Below are 24,295 nucleotides of genomic sequence, written 5' to 3'. Positions count from 1 at the left end.
TTTATGTTGTTAGAAAGCAAATAGTTTTACTAGACACTTTTAAAATTCCAAATCAAGTGAATTGGGTCTTTTTAAACGGACCAACTTCTGTTTCCCGTGCTTATTGGACTAACTAAAGTCATAATTTGAGTTCAAAAGTCGTCTTTCTATTCCAGAGTTTTCTGGTTATTACTGTAAGAAAAATGTTTTTTTTTTAATTTGCTTCTAAAATGAGAAAATATATAAGTTACAATTTCAGAAATTTCAGTTTAAACTTTGGACAATCCTGTTTAAATCAGCAATTTTTGTAGTTATCATTATTATTAATATTCTTATTATTATCATTATTGGTACTTAAGTTATTTTTGTTATTATTATCACAATAATGCGTAAACAAGTTTTCAATTGAGAATTGAGATACGTGTATTTAAAAATGGGTATAGTTGATTATAAATAGGGAGAAAAAACAGTAACAAAAGAAATAAAATAAAATAAAACAAAAAAATTAGAAGAAAGTCTTAAAGTCTTGCAAGTCTTAAAATATTTAAATCGTAAAATAGTCTGACAAATATTAAAAGAGTAATTATAAAATATTATGGTGAATTAAATATTAAAATTTTAAAACAGTATAAGATAAAATATATAATAACAATAACAAACATTTCAATAAGATTATGATTAATAGAAATAATTTGCCCGCCTGTATTCAGAGATAATTTACACAGAGCTCTTCACTCCTCGGAGTTCACTTCTCAACTCAATCAACCCTTCCCATTCCCAACATATTTATACATTAATCCATCCTTCCCTCTCAACATATTAATACATAGTACAACCCTTCTCATTCCCAACATATTTATACAAAACTAATCCTTCCCATTCCCAACATATTTTCACATAACCAACCCTTTCCATTCCCAACATATTTATACATAACCAACCCTTTCCATTCCCAACATATTTATACATAACCAACCCTTTCCATTCCCAACATGATTATACATAACCAACCCTTTCCATTCTCAACATATTTACACATATCCAACCATTCCCATTCCTAACATATTTATACATAATCAATCCTTCCCATTCCTAACATATTTATACATAACCAACCCTTAGAATTCCCAACACATTTTTACATTACCAACCCTTCCAGCCTTTCCTTCCTAACTAGGGATGAGGATCGAAATGAAATCTACATTTTTCGTTTTGTTTTGAATTTGTAAAAACTAACGAACAGTTAAAACAAACTAAAACCATATTTTTGGAGCAAAAAAGGACGTTTTAATTAAGATTTTTAAAGCAAAATTGATTAGGAACGAATACTGACGCGAGATTTATAAATGTTTTTTTTTGATATGTAGCGTTTGTAATGTTATTTTTTAAATATTTTTTTTGGCTTTCGAAAACGATTGTTTTAAAAACTCGTTTTTTTAAAAGATAATTTTGTTTTAAATTTCTAGAAGTATATCCAACACTTGTTTATTTCTAAAACGATCGTTTTTAAAACGACCATTTCGGTTTAATTTTTTATCATTAACAAAACAAGTAGTCTTAAAAACAGTTGCGTTATATATTATTTATGCTGTAATCAAATTTTAAAATGTTTGTTTGGAAAAATTTTAAAAGTTTTGCTTGGCAAAATGCCGAAATTTATTATTTTTGAAAAATCCTTAAAAGCAATTTACAAAGCAAATGGCAGCTTGAGAGCAAAGTTAAATTGTTACTAGAAGAGAAACGCGAAGGATAGTTTTGTTAGAATATAAGAATATTTTATATTATTTACGTACAAAGGAACTGAGTATTTGCCACAAACTCAAATTTTTTAATCCTTTTATCTCTGCGACCGGAAGGTGTAACCCTTTGATATTTCGAACTTGGATTATTTGATTTAACATAATTCATAGTTTGAAATATCTAAGGTCTATGCCATTGGATTAAAAAGATATAGGGATTAGAAAATCAGAGTTTGTGGCAAAGACTCAAATCCTTTAGGTATACTAAATACTTAGTCGAAAATCTGACAATTATATCGATTATTCAATATAAACGAACAGTATGGTTTCTATATCTGTTTCATATTGTTCTGTATATGTTTCTTTGTACTTCTCAGCTGTAGCAAATTTATGCTTATGAAATCATGTTTTTCTCAAATATTGCTCTACTCGTAACTCAAGCAAATATTTTTATTCGTGTTAATGTTTAATTTAAATACTAGCTCACAAATACTGGCTGTTGTTACTAGGGTATATAGGGATGGGCATAGTTTGGAAAATTAAAAAAAAGTACTTTTGACTTATTTAACAACTTGCTTTAAACCTAATCTTGACCAGGAAAACTAAATGTTCACCTATAAAAACGTCAATTCCTACTCAATAATTTCCGTGGTTCTACAAATTCAAAATTTGAGGCAAATCGGTCAAAGGGTGTTTGAATTATTATTGAAAATACTATAACTAGCAAACAGAGATATCAACTTTATAAACAAAAATATGTAGAATATATACTTTAAATCGATGTTTTGAAAAATTAATGAAAATTCGAGAATTTCAAAATTCTACGAAAATTAAATAACATGGAGACAAATGTTCGTAACTTTTCATGAACCTTCCCTGGGGTCATGGGAATTACCTTATAATATTAGGTCCGAACGGTTCAGCCGTTTTGACGTTTATTGGATACAAACGGACAGACGAACAAAATATATAAAGATGAATTTTATGAAACAAAATCAACACAATTGAAAAGTGTGTCTATTTTATCAATTTTTTCCAAAAATTAAAAATTTTAATTTTCTACTTTTATAAAAGATTAAACTGCTGATATTCATATTCATGTGAAACCGGTTTTTTAGTGATTCATGAACAGCCCTTGTATGCATGCTGTGGCTTGATGATGGCAGAACTCGAGAATTAAGAAAAATTATATTTTTCAACATATTAACAGCAAGAGATTGATTATTCATAGTTAAATTCTTGACTTTGAAATATTTACCAAACAACAAAACAACTTGCATTTTTTCAGCCTCCCCCCCCCCAGCCTCCTTCTCAACCGTGCCATGCAAAATTCCTGATAAACAAAACAAACTTATGAATTACAAGTTGTGTAAAAGACAATTTCGTAAAATTCAAACTCTTGAATTTTTTTTTTTTGATTTCTTGGTGAGCGTTTGGGCAAGAGATAAGCTGATAGCTACGGTAAGGCCAGGGATATATGCATTAAAACACATCCAAATACTCAAAACAATATTTGCTTACTTTTAACTTTCTCAAAAGTAAAAACTTAATCGAATTGCTTATATTTTTGACTTAGAACTTACTATAGCTAAAACACGGATTTGGGATGAATAAACAATTTGTAAAAAATACCATTATTGTTATAAGTTTATTTATTCAATACTGATATCGGCTAAGGTGAATGTAAAATGATATCTTTCTACAAAAATAAAACATAAATTATATATTTCTAGATTAGCATTCGCAATTTAATTCTATCAATAAACTGGATCAGACGAAAGCTTCGCGTTTGTTTGCAAATTTAATTTCAGCTGCTTCCTCATCACACAACCTTAATAATAAATAATATTTCAGCTGCTTCCTCATCATACAACCCTAATAATAAATAATATTTCAGCTGATTCCTCATCATACAACCTTAGTAATAAATAATATTTCTGCTGCTTCCTCATGAAATCACCTTAATAATTAATAATATTTCAGCTGCTTCCTCATCATGCAACCTTAATGATAAATAATATTTCAGCTGCTACCTCATCATACAACCTTGATAATAAATAATATTTCAGCTGCTTCCTCATCATACAACCGTAATAATAAATAATATTTCAGCTTTTTTCTCATCACTTTTAACCTTAACAATAAAAATACTTCTGCTGCTTCCTCATCACACAACCTGGATAATAAATTATATATTATAGCTGCTTCCTCATCCCACAACCTTAATAATAAATAATATTTCAGCTGCTTCCTCATCACAAAACCTTGATAATAAATAATATTTCAACTGCTTCCTCATCACATAAACTTAGTAATAATATTTCAGCTGCTTCCTCATCACACAACCTTAATAATAAATAATATATCAACTGCTTCCTCATCACAAAACCTTGATAATAAATAATATTTCAACTGCTTCCTCATCACATAAACTTAGTAATAATATTTCAGCTGCTTCCTCATCACACAACATTAATAATAAATATTTCAGCTGCTTCCTCATCCCAAAACCTTAATAATAAATAATGTTCCAGCTGCTTCCTCAACAAAAATGATAATTAACAAATATGTATAAATGAATAAATAAAAAAATTAAAACCTGATCCTGGTTTCAACCCATTTAGCGAGCTCTTCAATTTGACCAGCGTGGGTTTTCTTCAATTTCTCCTTTACCTGAAAGGAAAAAGATATAAATTAATTTGAATTGTAGCGACCAGATATCGTCTATCATGGAAAGAGGAAACGTAGGAACAAGAAAACAAAAATCTGCAATCCAGTATAGTTAATAGTTCTTAACCATGTATAGATGTGCTCCATATTTACACAAATGTATAGATGTCTAAACCTATTCTTTATAAGCTGTGTTTTAGAGAACTTAAATATATAGTTTTACAATGAAAAGGAATTTTTCCGATTTTGGGATCCTTTCAACCCTAAACCCGAGATAAACGATTTTATTTTAAAGGAACTGAGTTTTTGTCACGAATTAAAATTTTCAAACTCCTCTATCTTTACAACCCAATTGTGTAAACTTTTGATATTTCAAACTTAAATTATTCGGTCCAATAGAATTCATAGAAATATCAAAGGCTTACGTCATTAGTTTGCAAAGATTTAGGAATTAGACAATTTAAGTTTGATGGTAAAAATTCAATTCCTTTGGGAAAAAATTGTTCATTTAAACTGGCCGGCAATAAATCATTATCTTTTAAAATCTTTTTAGTTGAAATAGTGAATTTATTACATAAAAAAGTATATACAAACCAATGTCTTTTTTATGAAAATTGTGAATTTTAATTGTATGCTCTTTGTATAATTTTTTAAAATTTTTATTTTTTAATAGAAATGAAAGCGGTACCGTACGACAGATCAGTATAGCAAAATATTCGACATTATAAAGATTTTAACATTGTCTAACATTTAATTATATTTTGCATAAATGGTTTTGAAAAAGATAAAATACCGTCCAGGCTCCAACACAGTTTCCATTAAATAGAATGAAATACGGTCAGTTATTAGGGTTTCCAGAGAAAAAATAATTTCGCGCAAAATCAAATTCCGCGCAATTTTCGTTAAGGATTTTAATGTTAACTTTAAAATTTTGATACCTTTTAAAATTAAAACAGCGGAATTTTCGCGCAAAGATTTTTCCATTTTGCTGGAAACCCTACAGCTGAATCATAATTCATGCAAATCTATCAGTCAAAGGGTTCATTAGCTCTGATTGGACAAACACAAAAAAACACAAAGATTACTACTCTATATAAAAAATGAGTTATAATTACCCTGTTCTGTTTAAACCCCATATTCTTTCTCTCATCGATAAACTTCTTGGTATTAGCCTGGTTCTTCTCTCTAAAAAAAGGGTTATTAATCATTTTTAAAACGCGCGTAAGATTATAGTTTAAGGAGCTACGAGGTCACAAAGTCGTCAATTGCCAAATTTTGACCTTCCCCTACTGTCCAGCAGAGTGGAGTTTACCTGAGTCTTCTATCCTTCTCTGCTTTAGTCTTGAGAGTAGCATCAGTCTGAACATCTTTAGCAGTTTCTACAGAGATCTTCACTTACCTGAGTCTTCTATCCTTCTCTGCTTTAGTCTTGAGAGTAGCATCAGTCTGAACATCTTTAGCAGTTTCTACAGAGATCTTCGCTTACCTGAGTCTTCTATCCTTCTCTGCTTTAGTCTTGAGAGTAGCATCAGTCTGAACATCTTTAGCAGTTTCTACAGAGATCTTCGCTTGACCAGCTTTCATCTCTTTCTCATCTCTACTCAACAATATTAAACCTCAGTAATCAGAACTTAAACTTCATCTCCTTCTCATCTTAACCTCAATAATTAGAACTTAAAGGTGGAGATGAGCACGTTCGCTTTTTTTCATTTATTCGTTCGTCATTTGTGAACGACCCATTTCATTTTTTTTATAATCGTTCAAAAACATTGATATTGTTCATTTTCAATATTTTGTTAATTTTCCATATATTTTGTTTCTTTTATAACTTAACGATTGTTCAGTAAAATGTTTGTTCAATATAATCGTTCATTCAGTAAAAAAAAACTATCGTTTTTTCAAAAATTTGTAAGAAAAAATCGTTTGTTAAGTTAAAATCTTTTGGAAAAGTTCGCTCAGTAAAACAATAGTTTTTTCAAGTTTGTTCAAATAATTTCAAATTGTTGGTTTACTTTTGTTTAGTTCGTTTAAAAAAAACGAAGTCCATCTCTACTTAAAGGGGCTGTAGACATAATTCTAAAGTAAAACGTGATTGTGAAAACCGTTTCCTGATCAAGGATGAATGAGAAACTTGCTTATAAATTTGCAAGAGAATTTATAATATTTTATCCTTGAAATCGACAATATGGATAACAATAGAAACCTTTTTTTAAATATTAAAAAAAATGATGTTAAGTTTTCCAAATGGGTTCCAAGAAAGAAAGCTTTACAAGGATGGCAGTTAGTCAAATCTGCCTTTGTAATGTAGTAATAGTATTGATATACTTTTTATATTTTGCAATTGAAACTTTTGGACAAAAGTATATTTTTGAGTTTCTAATCTTTTCAGTGTAAGTATTGTCATCTTCGTTTCATCTATGTAAAGAAATATCACAACCCTGGTTTTTTTGTAAAAGATTATTTTAAACTGTTAAAAACTGGTTGAACAATGAACATATTTGAAAATATAAATTTCTTGGCAAAGTGCTATTATCTGTGAACAAGTAGAGGTTTGAATTTTTCCTTTCAAAGGACGCCTCCAACTCTTTTATCTGCTGGGCCTGTATCACCTCCATGTGCTTCTTGAATATCTCCTCCTATAGCAGAACATATAGTTGACAAAATCATTCTGTAAAAGTACTGTAATCCCAATTTCAAGTAACACTCCAAACGAAGATGGTAAAGACCGATCACAACGTTACCGTAAGTATAAGCATGATTTTGTTTTTGAACTGTTTCTGCCAAACATTTTACAGAAATAAAAACTTCTTTTTGCGTCAAAAAAACGACATTTTTCGTCAAATTAAGGTTTCAATGGTATTGCTATCTTTGCTGGAGGGTCACATACATTCAACTTACACGCACAGTCCCTTTAACCCGATAAGGATTGGGACATTTTTGTCTAATATAGACGGGGGGTGGAGTGTTTTCCATCCCCCCCTATGATTTTGCCCGTAGAGTTGAGATAAGGGAGTGTAATACATGTCCATAGTCCAACTTTTCTAGGCCTGCTCATTAAAAATAAGTTTTAATTAAAAATATTAAGGAAAATTTTGTGGGAAATTTAACATATTTAAAAATGACGCCCCTTTCCTGGTACTTTAAAACAGACGGATGGAGGGTGCAAAATATCCAAAATATCCCCCTCTCGATATTAAAGATGTTTACCTGGGCTTTAAGGTGGATCTTGACCATATCCCACTCCGCCTTCCTGTGGGTGTTCATTAACTCCGTCCATTCCGCAGTCTGCTCTTTTACTATCTCAACCAACTAAATGAAAGGACTAATTAAGTGGCTGTCGATGTTTTTAAAGGACCAGAGCCCCATTTATCTTTTTTTTTGCTTTGACTAGAGGTTTTCTATTAGAATAACAAAGGAATTCCCTAGTTGCATGCTCGATGGTGCAATCCCTTCAGTTTTTAATCGCTAAAAACAATTAAAATATGAGATATTTTTGATTATTATGAAACATCAGTCGTTTCACCGTCCTCCACCAGACCTTAGGCATAAAACAAATATTTGACAAAATATGTGCTAAATTATAAGGAATTTAAAAAGTGAAGAATTTCGAACTCTCTAGTAAAAACCGTTTTTAAATTATGGAGAAAAAATCAAAAATCAAAAAATCATGATAGGGTTCACTCAAGTGCAAAATTGTGAAGATTTGTCTAGAGTCTATCTCTGTCACCAATGAGAACGCCTGGTTGAACCTTCATTGGGGAAATCAACATTGCTCAAAGCGTATAAAGTAGGGGTTGCAGCAAACGAAACGCTTTGCGAAAAAATGCGTAAATTTTCAATCGTATTTCGCAAGAATTTCGCATTTTTCCAAAGATTTTCCAGAAATTTGTTTGCAAAATTTTTTCGTGAATTTTTTTTTTGAAAGCTTTATTTTGTCTTTTTTGATGAATTTTCGCAAAAATTTAGCATTTTTTAAATTCAGAATTTTTTCTCGAAATTTTCGCAATTCTTATTTTGTGAAAATTTTGCATTTTTTGCAAAACAGATTTAGGCGAAATTTCGCGAAAAAAGCAAAAATATTCGCAATTTTTGCGAGCAAACGAAATGCAAAAAAATGTTGAACGAATTTTCCTTTATGCTGCAAACCCAAGTATAAAGTTATGGGTTTAAAATACAAAACTTTTGCCTACAGTGTTTAACCCGGACTTCTAAGATAGAGTTATCCCAGTCTAAATTTATGATGTTAAGGTTTAAAATACGGAGATAATTTTGTGTTACATCTCTTTTTTACCTTTGCATCCACTTCCTCAGCTTTCTCGATTTTCTTTCCTTTAGCTTGCTTCTCAAAGGATGTACATTGTTTTTTTGTTACATCTGCTATCTCCTAAATAATGCGAGTTTAAGAAAAAATGTAAAGGCTTTTTATTTTTTTGTGTACAACCTTATTCTGTTTTTTCTTTAGTGTCTCATATTCTTTGGAGTATTTTTTGTTTGCTTTGACGAATCCCTTATCTTTCTTGATCATATCGGGTGTAACAGGATCAAATTTTATCTCTTCTTTCTTTTCTTCCTCCTTCTTCGCCCCTCCAGCAGCTCCTGCTTTTCCTGATATAACAAATGTTACCTTACACAGTTTTTTTTTGAAAATAATCATTTAATAAGTTAAAACTATATTTACCTGCAGCAGGTTTTTTTTTGCCCTCAATGACATCAGTACCAATATCATTTTCTTGTATACCAAGAGCTTTCAGCTGTTCAGCACGCTTTTCCTGCGCAGAAAGGAAAGCCCTTGGATCTGACAAGGCATCCATGAAGTCACCTAACCCATCTGGTACATAGATTTTAACATCAATCTGACAAAACAGCATGGGAAGAGCCATAGGAAAATTGCCTTCTGTTCGAAGGGCAATGTGCCGATATCCCATCTGAAGATCATTAAATGGTAGAATACGTTGACCAAGGAGCTTATCGTTGTCATCATAGACACCAAACCTTAGAACTGCAAGTTCAGGAAGAACAACTTTACGAAAGCAAAACGGATCTTCATTGTAGACTGGATTAAGTCCATTTGCAGGAACAACCTTAGTTCTAAACTCTTTTCTAATGGTATCAGCTGGCAGACCATACATGTCAACCTCTACATATGTTCCAACCTTTTTATCTGATAAGAACTGACCAGATATGACTCTGACCTCGCATTGCGCAGCAATAACTCCATCCACAGGTGTCTCTGCAAAAGGGTCAAACTGCTTGTCCTCTCTGCACATGAACTCTGGCTTAAGGAGATAACCACACCCACCATTGTATTCAAACTTTCCCTGATTCAGCTGCATGGGCAGATCTGGAGTCTGAAAGTTTAGGGCCACCAACTGACAACCAGAGTTCCAGAACACCTGAGGCATATAGTTGGAGGAATCTACACGAGCACCTTTCGGATAAATCCTAGATATCTGACGCTTGTTGTAGTTTACAAACTCAAGCGCCTGAGACTTTAGATAACCAAGAGCGGTGGTTTCAGCAAATGAAGACATCTTGTAGGTCTCATTCTTCTCGAAAGCCTCATCAAAGCCAGTAAACTTGACGGATGTAATGTAATTGATAAAGCTGGATAGTAAAGGATGAATGAGAGTTGTGGCTCCAGTATGGGCTGGTTGGGCTGGAGCATCTCCTAAAATATTTGTTTTTAAACAACATATAATATTAGAGATTTTACAAAGTTACAACACAAGTTTGGCTTTTAATGCTCATGCTAATCGAGATGAATAAAAGGTGCAAAAAGAAAACAAAAAACTGATCTAGTTCATTAATTTTTCAATATTTCATTGGTTTTCTCCAATCTCTATGGTCTAAATTGTTTTTTTTTTATAATTTTCTGTAAAGAAAAAGTTTGCATTTTTTACCTGTTTCATCAGGTTTCTTTTCAGCATCACCCCCAGTAGCACTTTCACCTGCTTCCTCTTCTGCCTAAATAGTAATAGTTTCAATTAAGCTATCATAAGTTACAAGAACACTTTCAAAAGTCTTATAGTATTTTAAAGATTAGATATCCCTTTTAGGAGTTTTAACAACGCTTACTGTCATAAGTTTTCGCTTCAGCCTTAAATTTAAGGCTAGTTTTTCTCTTCAAGCATTAATAATTACCTTGGAGGTAAAGTTTTGTGTTCTCCATATTAAATTATAATCTATCCCTAGATACCCTTAAGATACCCTTAAGATACAATTCTAACTCTATTTTTTTCCATTTTAAGTTATAACCTATACCTGGAGTTCTCTGTCAAGAAAAAGCTCTAGTCCTGTGTGCTCCATATTAAATTATAATCTATACCTGGAGTTCTCTGTTAAGATAAAGCTCTAGTCCTGTGTGCTCCATATTAAATTATAATCTTTACCTAGATACCCTAAAGATACCCTTAAGATACCCTTCAGATACAATTCTAACTCTATTTTTTTTCCATTTTTTAGTTATAACCTATACCTGGAGTTCTCCCTTAAGATATAGCTCTAGTCCGGTGTTCTCTATTCTAAATTATAATCTATACCTGGAGTTCTCCCTTAAGATACAGCTCTTGTCCTGTGTTCTCCATATAAAATTATAACCTATACCTGGAGTTCTCTGTTAAGATACAGCTCTTGTCCTGTGTTCTCCATATTAAATTATAATCTATACCTGGAGTTCTCCCTTAAGATACAGCTCTAGTCCTGTGTTCTCTATTTAAAATTATAATCTTTACCTGGAGTTCTTCCTTAAGATACAGCTCTAGTCCTGTGTGCTCCATATTAAATTATAATCTATACCTGGAGTTCTCTGTTAAGATACAGCTCTAGTCCTGTGTTCTCCATATTAAATTATAATCTATACCTGGAGTTCTCTGTTAAGATACAGCTCTAGTCCTGTGTGCTCCATTCTAAATTATATTCTATACCTGGAGTTCTCCCTTAAGATACAGTTCTAACTCTGCTTTTTCCACGTCAAGCTTTAATCTTTTGTTTTTCAGCAGTATCTTCCTTTTGAGAGCACTGGGAGGGGGCATCTCTACTCCTATTGAAAAAAAGTATAAATGCATCGTGCTTTTGTATAATTTTAAAATTTTATTCATACAGCATCTTGCAAAAAATATCTTTTAAAGGAAGAGACTGGCTAGGTATGGTAGTTGAACTTGGAGTTCAGTATTTTCGAGAGAAATTTTAGAATTCATTTGATACCATGAAAAGACACTTTACCGACATGTCATTACTAAGCAAGAGCGCAAACTTGTTTTCAAATTTCACCAGACTAGATAATCCAGGAGGGTACTTAATCAGAGGAAAAGTATGTTTTTTACAATTATTTAATACATAATAATACAGAAGAAAAATGTAATAACATTTTTGAATAATCAAACATCTCATAAACAGATGACTGATTAAAATGACCTATTTTCGATGATAAGAGTTAATATCATGTTTACCACCTCTTATTGAACCACAAATCAGTTTATAGAAAAATTTGTTTTCTGGTTAATAAAGTTTGCACACTTTTATTTAGTAATTTTACACCGTAAAAAACATCTTATCAATCGTAACAAATGAATCCTGCATTTTTTGGCATTTACCCTCTTTCGTGAAAGTTATTTTTGAAAAGGCATTAAAAACTTAAAATTGTTGTTCAATTTGGTTATTTAAAATAAAAGGAAAATTTTGTTGACTATTATAGATAATTTAATTTGATACCTTTTTTCATTGGATACTCTTTAAGAAAATCTTTAAGTAGGAGATCTCCAAATATTTCCTCCATATACTTTGCCATCTTCAGCTGTTGCTGCCTAAGTGATAGATACGTGTTAAACCCATCTGTGTGCCTACATCAACTAGGACCTAGGTCTTCAAACGCTCAAAACACGATCCTTTTCTTATCTTCTTCAAAAATATTAAAACGATCAAGAAGAGGTTAAAACTCCCCAATCCTTTTGTTGATTTATTCTCTAGATTACGTCTAATCCCCATAAACTTTTATAGAAATTTTAGGTAAAAATAATAAAGATCAGTTTTCTCTAACAGAGAAAAATAATTTTAAATCAAATCAAATAAAAAAATTATATTTTTTCAGTAAAACTATCATATCATCATATAATTTTGTTGTTTAAGAGTTAAAATCTAACATTTTATATTTTTAACCCTTTTTTTCTAAAAACAAAGATTGATTAGCTTTGAAAACTCAAAAAATAACTTTCGCCTTTTGTTGATTTTAAGAAGAATTAACACCTCTACCTGTTACAATGGTTTTCCAGGGATAGAATTACAGGATAATCAGAAGTAACAAACGCACAGTCTCTACGCCAAGCACAAACACAAATATTGAAAGAAAAATCAAAAACTGTAATTTTTTTAATTATGACCCAACCAATCTTAAATTTTACAAAATTTTCATCATTTTTTAATATTTGTAAAACTATTCCAAGTCCACATAAAAATGAAACAAAGAAATTTAAATATTTTTCCTTATTATGAAAAAGTTTATGTTTATCTTTGATATTTTTAACTTTGACTATATATTAGATCTTGCAGAATTCAAAGGTTAAAATATCAAAGGTCCACACAACTTCAGGTTGCAAAGATTGTGTAAATTCCTGATTGCCAGGATGCTGTCTTTAAACATGATATCCGTGCACATAGCTTTTCCGTGGGTTATTATTGGCTCAAAGTTCACCTTTTCATCCCCATTCCAACAGTCTAGTTCAACACACCTGAAAGGAAGGACACTCGTGTATAGAACTTTATGTTGAACAGAAATCTTTATCTATTTCTTAGTAGTGTTAATCGTTGTGGATCACTTAAAATTTTTTTTTATAAAATTCCAAAAATTTTATAACTGAAATAAGTTTTTATCCTTTCAAAAAATGGAAAAATAATCAAAGAAACGGTAAAAAAACGATCCAAAAAACGATCCAAAATGATCCAAAAACGATCCAAAAACAATCCTTAAACGATCCAAAATTGATCCAAAAACTATCCAAAAACGATCCTAAAACGATCCAAAAACAATCCAAAAATGATCCAAAAACGTTCCAAAAACGATCTAAAAATAGATCTAGAAACGATCCATAAACGATCCAAAAACGTTCCAAAAACGATCCCAAAATGATCCCAAAATGATCCAAAAACGATCTAAAAACGATCCAAAACTATCTAAAAACGATCCATTAACGATCCAAAAACGATCTTTATAGCACGCTCGTTTTGAACAGTATAGCTTTTAGTAACTTGTTTTTTTGCATTTATTTTATGTCAGGATAATTGTCACGTGATACAGACGGAAATCACGTGACCAGTATACTGCACTACCATTGGCTAAAGTTCTGGTGACGTAATACGAACTGTACGGACTATATGTAATTATATTATCAATTTTATCTATTAAAAATGCAAAATAAAAATTAGAAATTTTTATTTCAGGATCAACATTTGGCACAGTGTTAGAAAAAAAATGTGAAGAATGAACAATTTTATAAACATTTCCTGTGCAGGCCCTGGAAGAAAGTATAGACAAAACACTAACTTAATGCCACATCCCTATTTCTAAGTTATGTTCCTGTAAGGAGATCTAAGCTGAAAACTTTAGAATGGCGGATATCGAGATCAATGCTTGATCCTCTCTTTTTCTTAATATCGAGACTAACCTAATCTTGTACTTGTATCCTGAAAAGTGTATAAAATTCAACCAATCAGAGTCGCTTACAAGTAGCCGATAAATTAAAAATTTTGCGCGCCATTTAAGATTAATATACAGAAACGGGAGGGACTTTCTAAAGTATAAAACCCGGGTTTCGATTTTACTCTACTGTATCCAAGAAAGAAGAAGAAAATCAAAAGTGTGTCCTTTGGATACTCAGATTAAGTAATCGAGATACGGGATATCTCATTCTAAAGTTTTCAGCTCTGAACACAAACCCAGACTAAAAAAATCAACCATTCCTCACTGTGAGGTAGACAGGAGGAGAAGGTCAAATTTATGTTACATTACTACTGCATGTGTTCCAACTTTGTCAACTCCAATTTCTTTTGGTCTTCTCAATAGCACTTCAATAAAGACGTTTGAGTAAAAACGTGAATTTAACTTTACTTTAGATTAATGTAACTTTCAAGGAAAAATATTCAGATAAAGTATGTTTGCTGCAAATAAAATTTCTTCCTCAGAAAATCCTGATTTTGGTTTCTTTCATTTTTTGATAGAAAAATTATGTACAAAACATTTTACGGATTTCTTAGAAACTTTTTAAAAGGAAAATTTCAAAATTTTCTCTGATAATTACTGTCGATCTTTAACCTAGACTATATCTGCTCTTGTTAATTATTCTAAGAAAGAAGACAATCAAGTTTAATATAATCATCCTTACTGTATATTATCATAAACGTACCTGCAGCCTGCCAACAAGGATTGTCGGTACATCTCTACAGTGGATTTTCCTCCAAATTGTTTACCTAAATTTTAACAAATTTTTACAAAAATTTTACCCAAAAAGCAACAAAGTAAATAGTTAAAAAGTGGCTGAATTAAAAGCTACAATTTTACTAGAAAATGGACGTGAATTGTACTAAAATCCTTGTTTATTTGTAAAATGGCACTTGTAGTCAATTATTTGAATTTTTCATGATTGTTTATGATCGTTAACAACGATCCTTTCTTTTTTATGACCGTTAACGACGACCCTTCATTAACGACCTTTTGAAGACAAAATACATTTTTTGTCGGAAAATCCGTAGATCAGAAATCCGTAGATCAGAAATCCATAGATCAGAAATCCCTTATGTCAGAAAATATTTATGTATATATGTATATCACCCTTTATGGAAAAAAAACTAAGCTGAAAGGTAGGTGTAAAATAACTAACCTGAGAGGTAGGTGTTATGAGAAGAGTTGATATAGTATTTACACAAGGGTTGATCCATATCCTAATATTTATAAAGATATTTATTATTCATATATAATATACATTACTAGAAATTCAAGGCGCTTCGCGCCCTTCTTTCTAGCCTTAGAGGGCGCTTCGCGCCCATCTCCTAAATTAATTGTGAATTTTACTCTAAAAATATTATTATTATATTATTGTATAAAAGGATCATATAACCTGGTAAATATCAAGCCGTTCTAAATAAACTGGAGCATTTTCATCCGACATCATGTATCTAATCAAACCCTCTCGACTGAAAATTATTAAGTGTTCATAAACTAACATTTTTTTTTTTTTTACCCCCATCTTTCTTTTGGAAGTTTTCTTTTCATTGAGAGTTATAAATTTAGCATGTTTTTTTTATCATCATGGGTAATATTGAGAATATTTTTAATTTACATCCTAAAGTGTAAACCAACTTGTCCCATATAAATTGTAATTTTTTAACAAAAATGTAAGTTTTAACCTGAGAGACTCTTGTTTTTTCACCTCCTCGCTTGGTTCAAATTTATTAATTATTTCAAGAATTCTTTTCTTCCCGTATTTCGGATATGTGATCTCGTTCAGCCTGCCGTCTCTCTGCTTGTCGTTCATAAACTCCGCCAACTTCATGCAGTCGACCGTCTCGGTCTTCGTCAAGGATTTAAACAACTCTTCAATATCCGTCCTGTAAGGAGAAAAGGATATCTTTTAAAACTGGGATACAGAGTTAAAGCTACGTAAAGGTTACCCACAAAGAAAAGAATGGGACTTACAGCCACAGGGAATGAAAAAGTGCTAACCAGAAAAATCTGGAATAGAAAACCGACTTCATAATCAAGTTTCAATTTTGAAAAGTCCAAAGAGCATGAGACTTATCAATTGTGCAGTGTAAACAGACCCATTTTACTAATTAGTGATTTAATAAGTGTCTAATAAAGCTTTTTGCTTTGTAACAGCATATAATACACGTATTGCTTAAATGTCTTCTTCTGATTACATTGTTTAATGGTTATCACTGTAGTGTAATTTCAAGTCACCCTCCTTGCCTGATTCACAATGATGCCGGGCCTTTAAAACTTTAAAATGAAAAACCACCAAATTGAACTTTTTGTTAGCCTGGTAGATTTATACCTGGGGCAGATAGCCTGGTAGATTTTATAGAAAACCTCGAATGTGAAAAGATCTGGTTCAATCGACATTCCTTTCTCATTTGGTAATCCACAGTCAGCCAGGGTTTGGTAAACGAGCTTTTCAGTTTTTCCTAGATTTCACAAATTTTAACGAAAGAATAATTTTATTCATGATGTAAAACCCGATTCCGGCTGAGTGATTCCGGCTAAGTGGGGGTCCCCCCGCCCCTAACCTTTTTAGGACATAACTTTAATTTAATTTTCAAATTTTAATTCGCTTGGTCAAGGACTTTTAAAAAATGTTTAACTTGTCATATTTCGGGCACTTATTCATTTTGCCACATTTTTTTTTGCTAAAATATAGATTTTGCAAAAAATATTTGAATTTTTGTAAATTATACGGTGGTAGGCGATTTTAGCAATATAATGAAGACGACTTTTTATTTAAGTTTAATTGTAAGCAAGCTTTTTCGAATTACAAGTTTACAAGCAATTAAATAGAAGCTTTTTTAATTGACAGATTCTCTCTGTTTCCATGTTTTTTTTTGTATACATACGGTTTCAAAGCTTGATAAAAAAATAAAATTTAAATCGAAAGTCGTCTTCATTACGTTGATATAATCGAATACCACCGTATTTTTTTTGCAGATTATTAAAGTGAAGCTAAAGGGTTTTCTAGGACTGTATCCAACGTTATAGTTTTGTATAACATTTTGGTTTAAGGAGATTTTGATCCAAATTAATAACAAAATATTCAGCATTTCGAATAAAACTTTCGATTTCCTTTTTACAAGTTCAATATTGCGAACAATAGATTTTTTCGAAGGGCATTTACTTACAGTTTTTATTGAGTTGAAAAAATATGTCACCTGACGCGAAAGTTTTAGCAATTGTCTTGACCGCCACCTTGCCATCAACGGTGGAGTTTAGAAGTAGTTTCTTCCAATGTCGTTGTAAACTGGACATAGGACAGATATTGTTCTTCTTGATAGAGTTAGTTTGAGGTCGCAGCCCCTCCTTCCACACTATATAGAAAACATTTTTTATTTTTTTTCCTGCACTCTACTATTCTCAGGCTTAAGAAGCCCTTAGGCAGATGGATTCTTGTCAGCCGCCCTCTTCTCAGTATGAATGAAGCTTGGATGGGGGATGCCAGATTACAACGCAAATTAAAAAATACAAACTTTTGCAATACAAAAATACCGAGATTTGATCGTAACAACCCGGGAAATTGGCCTTTAGGGACAACAAATGTTATTTTTTATTTAATTTATACTAACTGATACATATGTGAATATAAAAATATTGATCATTCAAACCCCTTTTTTAAGAATCTTTTTTAATAAAATGTAATCTTTAAAAAAGAACAAAAGGTTAAAGAAATATTATTTTAACAAGTTGCAACTTAATAAAATTACTTTTACAGTGGGACCCAGAAAACTGTGGAATGTGAAGACAATGCTCAGACTCACGTAATGATTTTAAACAATCTAATAAATAGTTTTATTATGAAGTGTATTGTGTACACTACGTATTTGCTTTGTAGCAACAGCAAAAAACACAGTAGATTGATAAAATATCGTCCATATATTCCAAGGTTGTACACATCTCACTGTGCCAAACCAAATCCAAGATGGCGGATTTTTTACCGTTAGCTGTTGCAACATCCGGGCACACCACGTGGCAATAGTTTAAATTCACCATATCCAGTCCAGAGCAGATTATAAATGCTTGATCAGGATATTTATCTCCAAACTTTCTAAATATGGTTTTCATAAAGTAAAAGTATTTTAAGATTTTTAAAAGATTTATAGATTTTTGAGCCCCTCCATCGTTCCTAGTTAAAATTATGTATTATAACAATTAACCTATTTTATGCATATTGCAAACGGTTACATTTACAAATGTCCCCGATAGAACCAATTCTTATGAAAATGAATCCAAACATTTATTGTTTTGATATTAAAAAATATATATATTTTTGATATTAAGATATTTTGAACATTAATATTATTAATACTAGTAATATCATAATTGTTATTTTCATTATGATTATTTTTCTTTTCTTAATTTTGTTCTCTTAGTGTATGATTGGTACAGGAATTATCGTAAGGTTTCCCTAAATCCAGTCCCACATGTTTCCCAACCTTGTTATTGATTATTGAAACCTTGTCACGCGAAAATAACCAGATATAAGCAAATCCTGGCTCTTTTGAACTCATTTCATGCGGGACTAAATAAATCGAAATAGGTCTTTACAGCATTGAAGTCTTTTAACACATAACTGCATTGAACCCTTATCACTTGAAAATAACTATATGTAAGTATGTTTTTAAGGCTTTTTATGCGAAACTAACTAGATTTAAGTATGCCATGATTGTATGAAGTCTTGTCACTTGAATTTGACTAGATATAAGTATTTCCTGGCTGTAATGAAGCCATGTTCACGCTAAACTAACTATGTCTAAGCAGGTTCTAACTGTATTGGAATAAACTTAGTCAAGACTGATCGCGTTATTAACCTTAGATATGAGTAACTATAATCGGGTTTAATTAATTCAAATGCATAAATCTTTTTTTTTTCAAAATCTAAAAAATATACAATTTTGTAGAAAGGGAAGAAAGTGAAGTCTCCCTGATTACTAATTCAGAGGTTGGAACTTGTATTTAAAGAGATAACGATAATCCACAAACTTGCAAAAACTTTTGAAGCCATTAAGTGCTTAATCCGTGAAAACCAGCTGACTCCATATAAATTCGAAATCTCATCAAAGAGAAGATGTTTTTAATCTTGTTCTAATCAATCATGTTATCAGATTCTTGGTGAATTCTAATCGTAATTATAATTGCCCTACATGCAAAGATGGCAATGTCTGATCCACATCAGTGCCCTTCCAAACTTTGTCTGATCAAGTTTAATTTAGATATAAATCAGCTTTAAAAACTGATTATTTTCAATTCGTGGTTTCTCTGCAAAAGTTGCTTGCGCATTTCTACGGAAGAAAACATAAAGGAATTATTTGCAGAATTAAACGCTTTAAATATAGAAAAACAAAAATATCTTCGACAATATTGACAGACATATATGTTTCAAGGGTACCGTTGTGAATTGAGCATTGTCATCTATGCATGGAGGGTCACTTGAAAATACGCTTACAGTCCCTTTAGCAATACAGAAGTTGCAACCTGAAGATATCTTCATTCCTTTGTTCTGGTTTAACCTAATATCTAAACCCTTACGTGCTGTGGTTTAACCTGATATCTGAACTCCTGTGCTGTTGTTTAACCTGATATCTGAACCCCTGTGCTGTGGTTTAACCTGATATCTGAACCCCTGTGTTCTGGTTTAACCTGATATCTGAACCCCTGTGTTCTGGTTTAACCTGATATCTGAACCCCTGTGTTGTGGTTTAACCTAATATCTGAACCCCTGTGTTGTGTTTTACCTGGTATCTGAACCCCTGTGTTTTGGTTTAACCTGATATCTGAACCCCTGTGCTGTGGTTTAACCTGATATCTGAACCCCTGTATTCTGGTTTAACCTAATATCTGAACCCTTGTGTTGTGTTTTATCTGGTATCTGAACCCCTGTGTTGTGTTTTACCTGGTATCTGAACCCCTGTGTGGTTACCTGGTATCTGAACCCCTGTGTTGTGGTTTAACCTGGTATTTGAACCCCTGTGTTTTGGTTTAATCTGATATCTGAACCCCTGTGTTATGTTTTACCTGGTATCTGAACCCCTGTGTTTTGGTTTAACCAGTGCTGAGATTTTAAAAGCTTAAACCTGAGTAAAACCTGGACTCGGGCTCGATAGTACCCAAGTCAGGATTGGTTCTGATTTGACCAATGAGAGACTGCTTAGAAAGTTTTCTCTATATAGCAGACAGATTGCCGTCAGATGAGTCGCGACAAGAAGATGCAAATTTCGAAAATTCAAACTTCATACCTTCTCTCAAATTTGACACTGCAAATAATTCCCAAGATTTTCAATGTAAAAATAACATAGTTTTAACAAATTTACAATCATCAGCTGTTGAAGACCCAAATTGTAAAAAGCGAAAACCCGAGGCGGTTGGTTTTTACAAAACTTAAGGCCATCCAAAACCCTAGTCTTGACTTGAGCTTTACTTGGGTCTAAGCAGACGCTAAGACTAGGTTTTACTCGGGTTTAAGCTTAAAAATCTCAGCTCTTATATCATGAACCCCTTTGTTGAAGTTATGGTTTGACCTGATATCATTAACTTGAGAAAGATCCAGAACATCTCCTTCTCGACCCTCACTTTTCCAGAATATAAAGAATCCGTCAGAATCAACCTGAAAACAAAAAAATCAAATTCAGTTTAACTCAGAACTGTGTCTTTAAAAAATGTGTAAAATGTCGTCTTTTAAGCCTACTGATAATGGAATGCTGCAGATATTTAGTCTTTTAAAATAAAATAATAAATTGAGTTCTTTGAAGCTGTTCCTGCATATTTCATGGCTGTTTATTTATTTTTAAAATTACTGAGATTTACGTATAAGAGTATTAAACCATTAAAAATTGTCAAAACCACATTTTGAAAATTCTGCGTTAACGAAAAACAAAAATCGAAAACACGGCAAAAAGGCGTATGTCAGCCTGTTTGGTATGAATAAGGTCGACAAAGGGAGCAACCTTTCATGCAAAAATGGAAATGCACGATCTATAACGGCAATCTTAAATCCTTTATACAATTATTAAATTGGAATATCTTGGGGTAATAATAATTCCTATTTGTTTTCATTCGGTAGAAAAGCGCATACCACTTTTGTAGAGAAATCACAATTAAAAAAAATCAGTTTTCAAAATTATAACTATTGATTTCAATCGTCTGCATATTTTTGATTAGCCAAATAAGGCTTTTAAGACACGCACCTCTGCCCCTTTAGTAAAAGTAAATTCAGACTAAAGCATAAAGTCAAACTTGTTGCACCGGCTATTCCTGTCCATAGAGCTACGTACAGTACAAACTGGGACCGGAAAGGTTGACCCAGCTCGGAAATTCAAATGTATTATGGCTGCCCGAGAAGAGTACTGTTGTAAAGGGAGTGACCGTCAATGTATGGTAGTTGAACTGAGATTGCAGTAGTATTGAGCATCTGTTCAGGATTGATTTGAGACCTATCAGATGTTTTAAAAGTGCATATGTGTTCAGCAAGAGCTCAAATTCAATATTTTAAAGATTGAATTTGTGCTCTTGCTGAACAAATATGAACTATATGAACATCTTATAGGTCTCAAATGAATCATAACATTTTTTTAATAATAATGCATTCCCAGTTCAAGTACTTTACATTGAAGGTCACTCCCTTTTAAGGTTACATGAAATAATTCCTTTAACGTCAGTTGCGACCTTAAATAAACATTTTTCCTCCAGATCACTCCCGTTGTCCTTGTCCTCTGTCCACCTTTAGAAATAGAAAATGTTGAAATTTTATAATTTATATCTATTTATTATATTTTGATGTCCCATTGGAGCATGCATGGAAACTTGGAAAGTTTTAGTTTTACAAGAATTTAAATACAAAGAATGCATAATTTAAATGTTATGTAATGAGGAATGATCATTGTCGCCTATTTTTAAATCTTTTGTAAAACTTTATGTTTGAAATAGCTAAACAAATTTATAAATGTGTGTTATTAAATCTTTTTAATATAATAAAATTTCTGAAAAAGGATAATTTACAATTTACAGTTAATAGCCCTGATAGTTCATATACATAGGGAAGTCAAAAATATTTCTTCCATCTAAAATTACAGACATGTTAAACTATTTCCCATTACAGTACAGTACAGTATAGTACAGTACAGTATTGTACAGTACACAGACAAGTTAAACTATATTTCCCATTTCCTCAAATTTTATTGATAAGATTTTTTTCTGTTCTGAATATGAAAAATATCAATTAAATCAATATAATGAAGACGACTTTTTAGAAAAAACGAACGAACCACTTGGATCATTCAGAGAAATAAAAAACGAAATTTGTTTTTAAAATAAGCAAAAAAACCGATCATTCATAAACGATTTTGTTCGTTGTTAAACAATTTTTTTAAAAGTTTTTGAAAAAAAATTATTATTTTTTTACTGATCGAACGATTTTACTATTCCTTTGAGAGTCGGACATGCATGGAAACTTTGTTGAAATTACGTTAATTCGAATAATTTAATTCGATCTCAAGTAAAAGTGAAAGTACCGATCAAACGTGCTTCCTTCCAGTAGTTTGGGATGAACTGGTATCCGCCACTGAAGCTCAAACGCTTTCGTCATTTTTACAATTTTTCTCCCCCTAATAAGAATCAAGAAATTTTAAATAAGTTAAAAATCTGGGATTTTAAACATTAAAACACATCAAAACTTTAATGCATGCTTCATTGCGTAGGCATGCACATTGCAGACATAATATTCAACTACTAAAAACATTTTGAAAATACTTTTTATTCAAAATACGAACTTTTTATTCAAAATACGAACTTTTTATTCAAAATACGAACTTTTTATTCAAAATACGAACTTTTTGTTCAAAACACGAACTTTTTATTCAAAATACTAACTTTTTATTCAAAATACAAACTTTTTATTCAAAATACGAACTTTTTATTCAAAATACAAACTTTTTATTCAAAATACGAACTTTTTATTCAAAATACGAACTTTTTGTTCAAAATACGAACTTTTTGTTCAAAATTTCGAAAATGTTGCTTGAAATTACCAAAATGTTGCTTGAAATTACCAAAATGTTGCTCGAAATTACCAAAATGTTGCTCGAAATTACGAAATTGTTGCTCGAAATTACAAACAATTCTTTCAACAGAGCGACGTGACGCCCAGAATTAAAAGCCTTATTATTTTGGTCTTAATTTTTTATAAACTGACTAAAAACAAGCAATTGTAAGATAAATTGATAAAAAATGAAGTTTGTCTTTTATAAATATGTTGCATGATAATAATCGTAAAATCTAAATTTTAACAAGATTTTTCCTTTTTCAATATTTTTAAATATAAATATTTCTTGTTTAAAAACTGTGTCCACTACTCTAAAGGTTTATCATGACTAAAGCAAATGAAGCCCTTGAAGGATAAGAAGATTTAAAATGAAAAGAGAAATGTGAGAATATTGATCTATTTGTAGAATACCTTGTTTTAAACATTATATTCTTGTTTAGGATTCATCAGAAGAACAGCTTGCAGAACCAACTTCGGCTCTCAGATGTGGGATGAGATGACCTTCATCAGGGTTTGAGTAGAGGTCGGATGAGATGACCTTCTTCGAGTAGATCCAGATGCTAAGTATCCCAAATCTATGGTTTTTGCTTGGGCATCGGAGATTTACGCAATATTACACAAATTAAACAAGTTTAAATGAATATTCTCTACAATATTACAATGTTACATAATTGATATACAAGTTATAAAAATACAAAAGAGCATTATTTAAATTCCTTCTTTATTTACTAATATAAGTTATGATGTGAATAATATTTAACTTTGCTTCTGTTCTTTTATTAAAGAGGGGGAAGTGGTACAAATAAAGGGGGGGAAGGGGTTGAACCGTCCTTTCTTGAAACCATTAATGATTAGACGTCGGGGATATTATGAAAGTTGACCAGTCTAAAATTATAAGGAAGGGTCAGATTTAACAGAGAAGACAATTAATCCTTGAATACTTGTGAGATGCTAAGATAGGGTCTGGAAAAGAGAGTTCCAATTGGTTTCATCTTGTAACATTTTTTAAAAACGTTAAATTCTTTAAAATCAATAAAACGTTTTCTTTAAAATCAATTATTATGAAAAATAAGGAATTCCTTACAGATTCTTTATCAATTCACATTTTCTAAACTATTT

At 31.5% G+C, this 24,295-nt stretch overlaps 1 protein-coding gene across 1 annotated transcript; it reads right to left on the bottom strand.

The window, feature by feature from the left end:
- Positions 1-3,426: 3,426 nt before the first annotated feature.
- Positions 3,427-22,759, bottom strand: LOC111699736 (1-phosphatidylinositol 4,5-bisphosphate phosphodiesterase). Its single transcript, XM_023470468.1, has 24 exons — positions 22,647-22,759; positions 21,802-21,856; positions 20,592-20,743; positions 18,078-18,187; positions 17,298-17,453; positions 16,430-16,559; positions 15,783-15,983; positions 15,494-15,569; positions 15,257-15,317; positions 14,783-14,846; positions 12,995-13,111; positions 12,636-12,698; positions 12,099-12,190; positions 11,312-11,427; positions 10,289-10,352; positions 9,067-10,056; positions 8,830-8,993; positions 8,680-8,772; positions 7,596-7,697; positions 6,951-7,024; positions 5,875-5,985; positions 5,504-5,573; positions 4,318-4,391; positions 3,427-3,549 (listed from the first exon to the last, which is right to left on the bottom strand). The coding sequence occupies exons 1-24, from the start codon at positions 22,718-22,720 to the stop codon at positions 3,489-3,491; spliced, it is 3,270 nt and encodes a 1,089-aa protein (XP_023326236.1). The 5' UTR covers positions 22,721-22,759; the 3' UTR covers positions 3,427-3,488.
- Positions 22,760-24,295: the final 1,536 nt, after the last annotated feature.

Source organism: Eurytemora carolleeae, unplaced genomic scaffold, assembly GCF_000591075.1.
Source record: "Eurytemora carolleeae unplaced genomic scaffold, Eaff_2.0 scaffold262, whole genome shotgun sequence".
In the NCBI taxonomy this organism is placed as follows: Eukaryota; Metazoa; Arthropoda; class Copepoda; order Calanoida; family Temoridae; genus Eurytemora; species Eurytemora carolleeae.
Note: the sequence above shows the minus strand (reverse complement) of the source record. Positions and strands in the feature narration are given on the sequence as shown.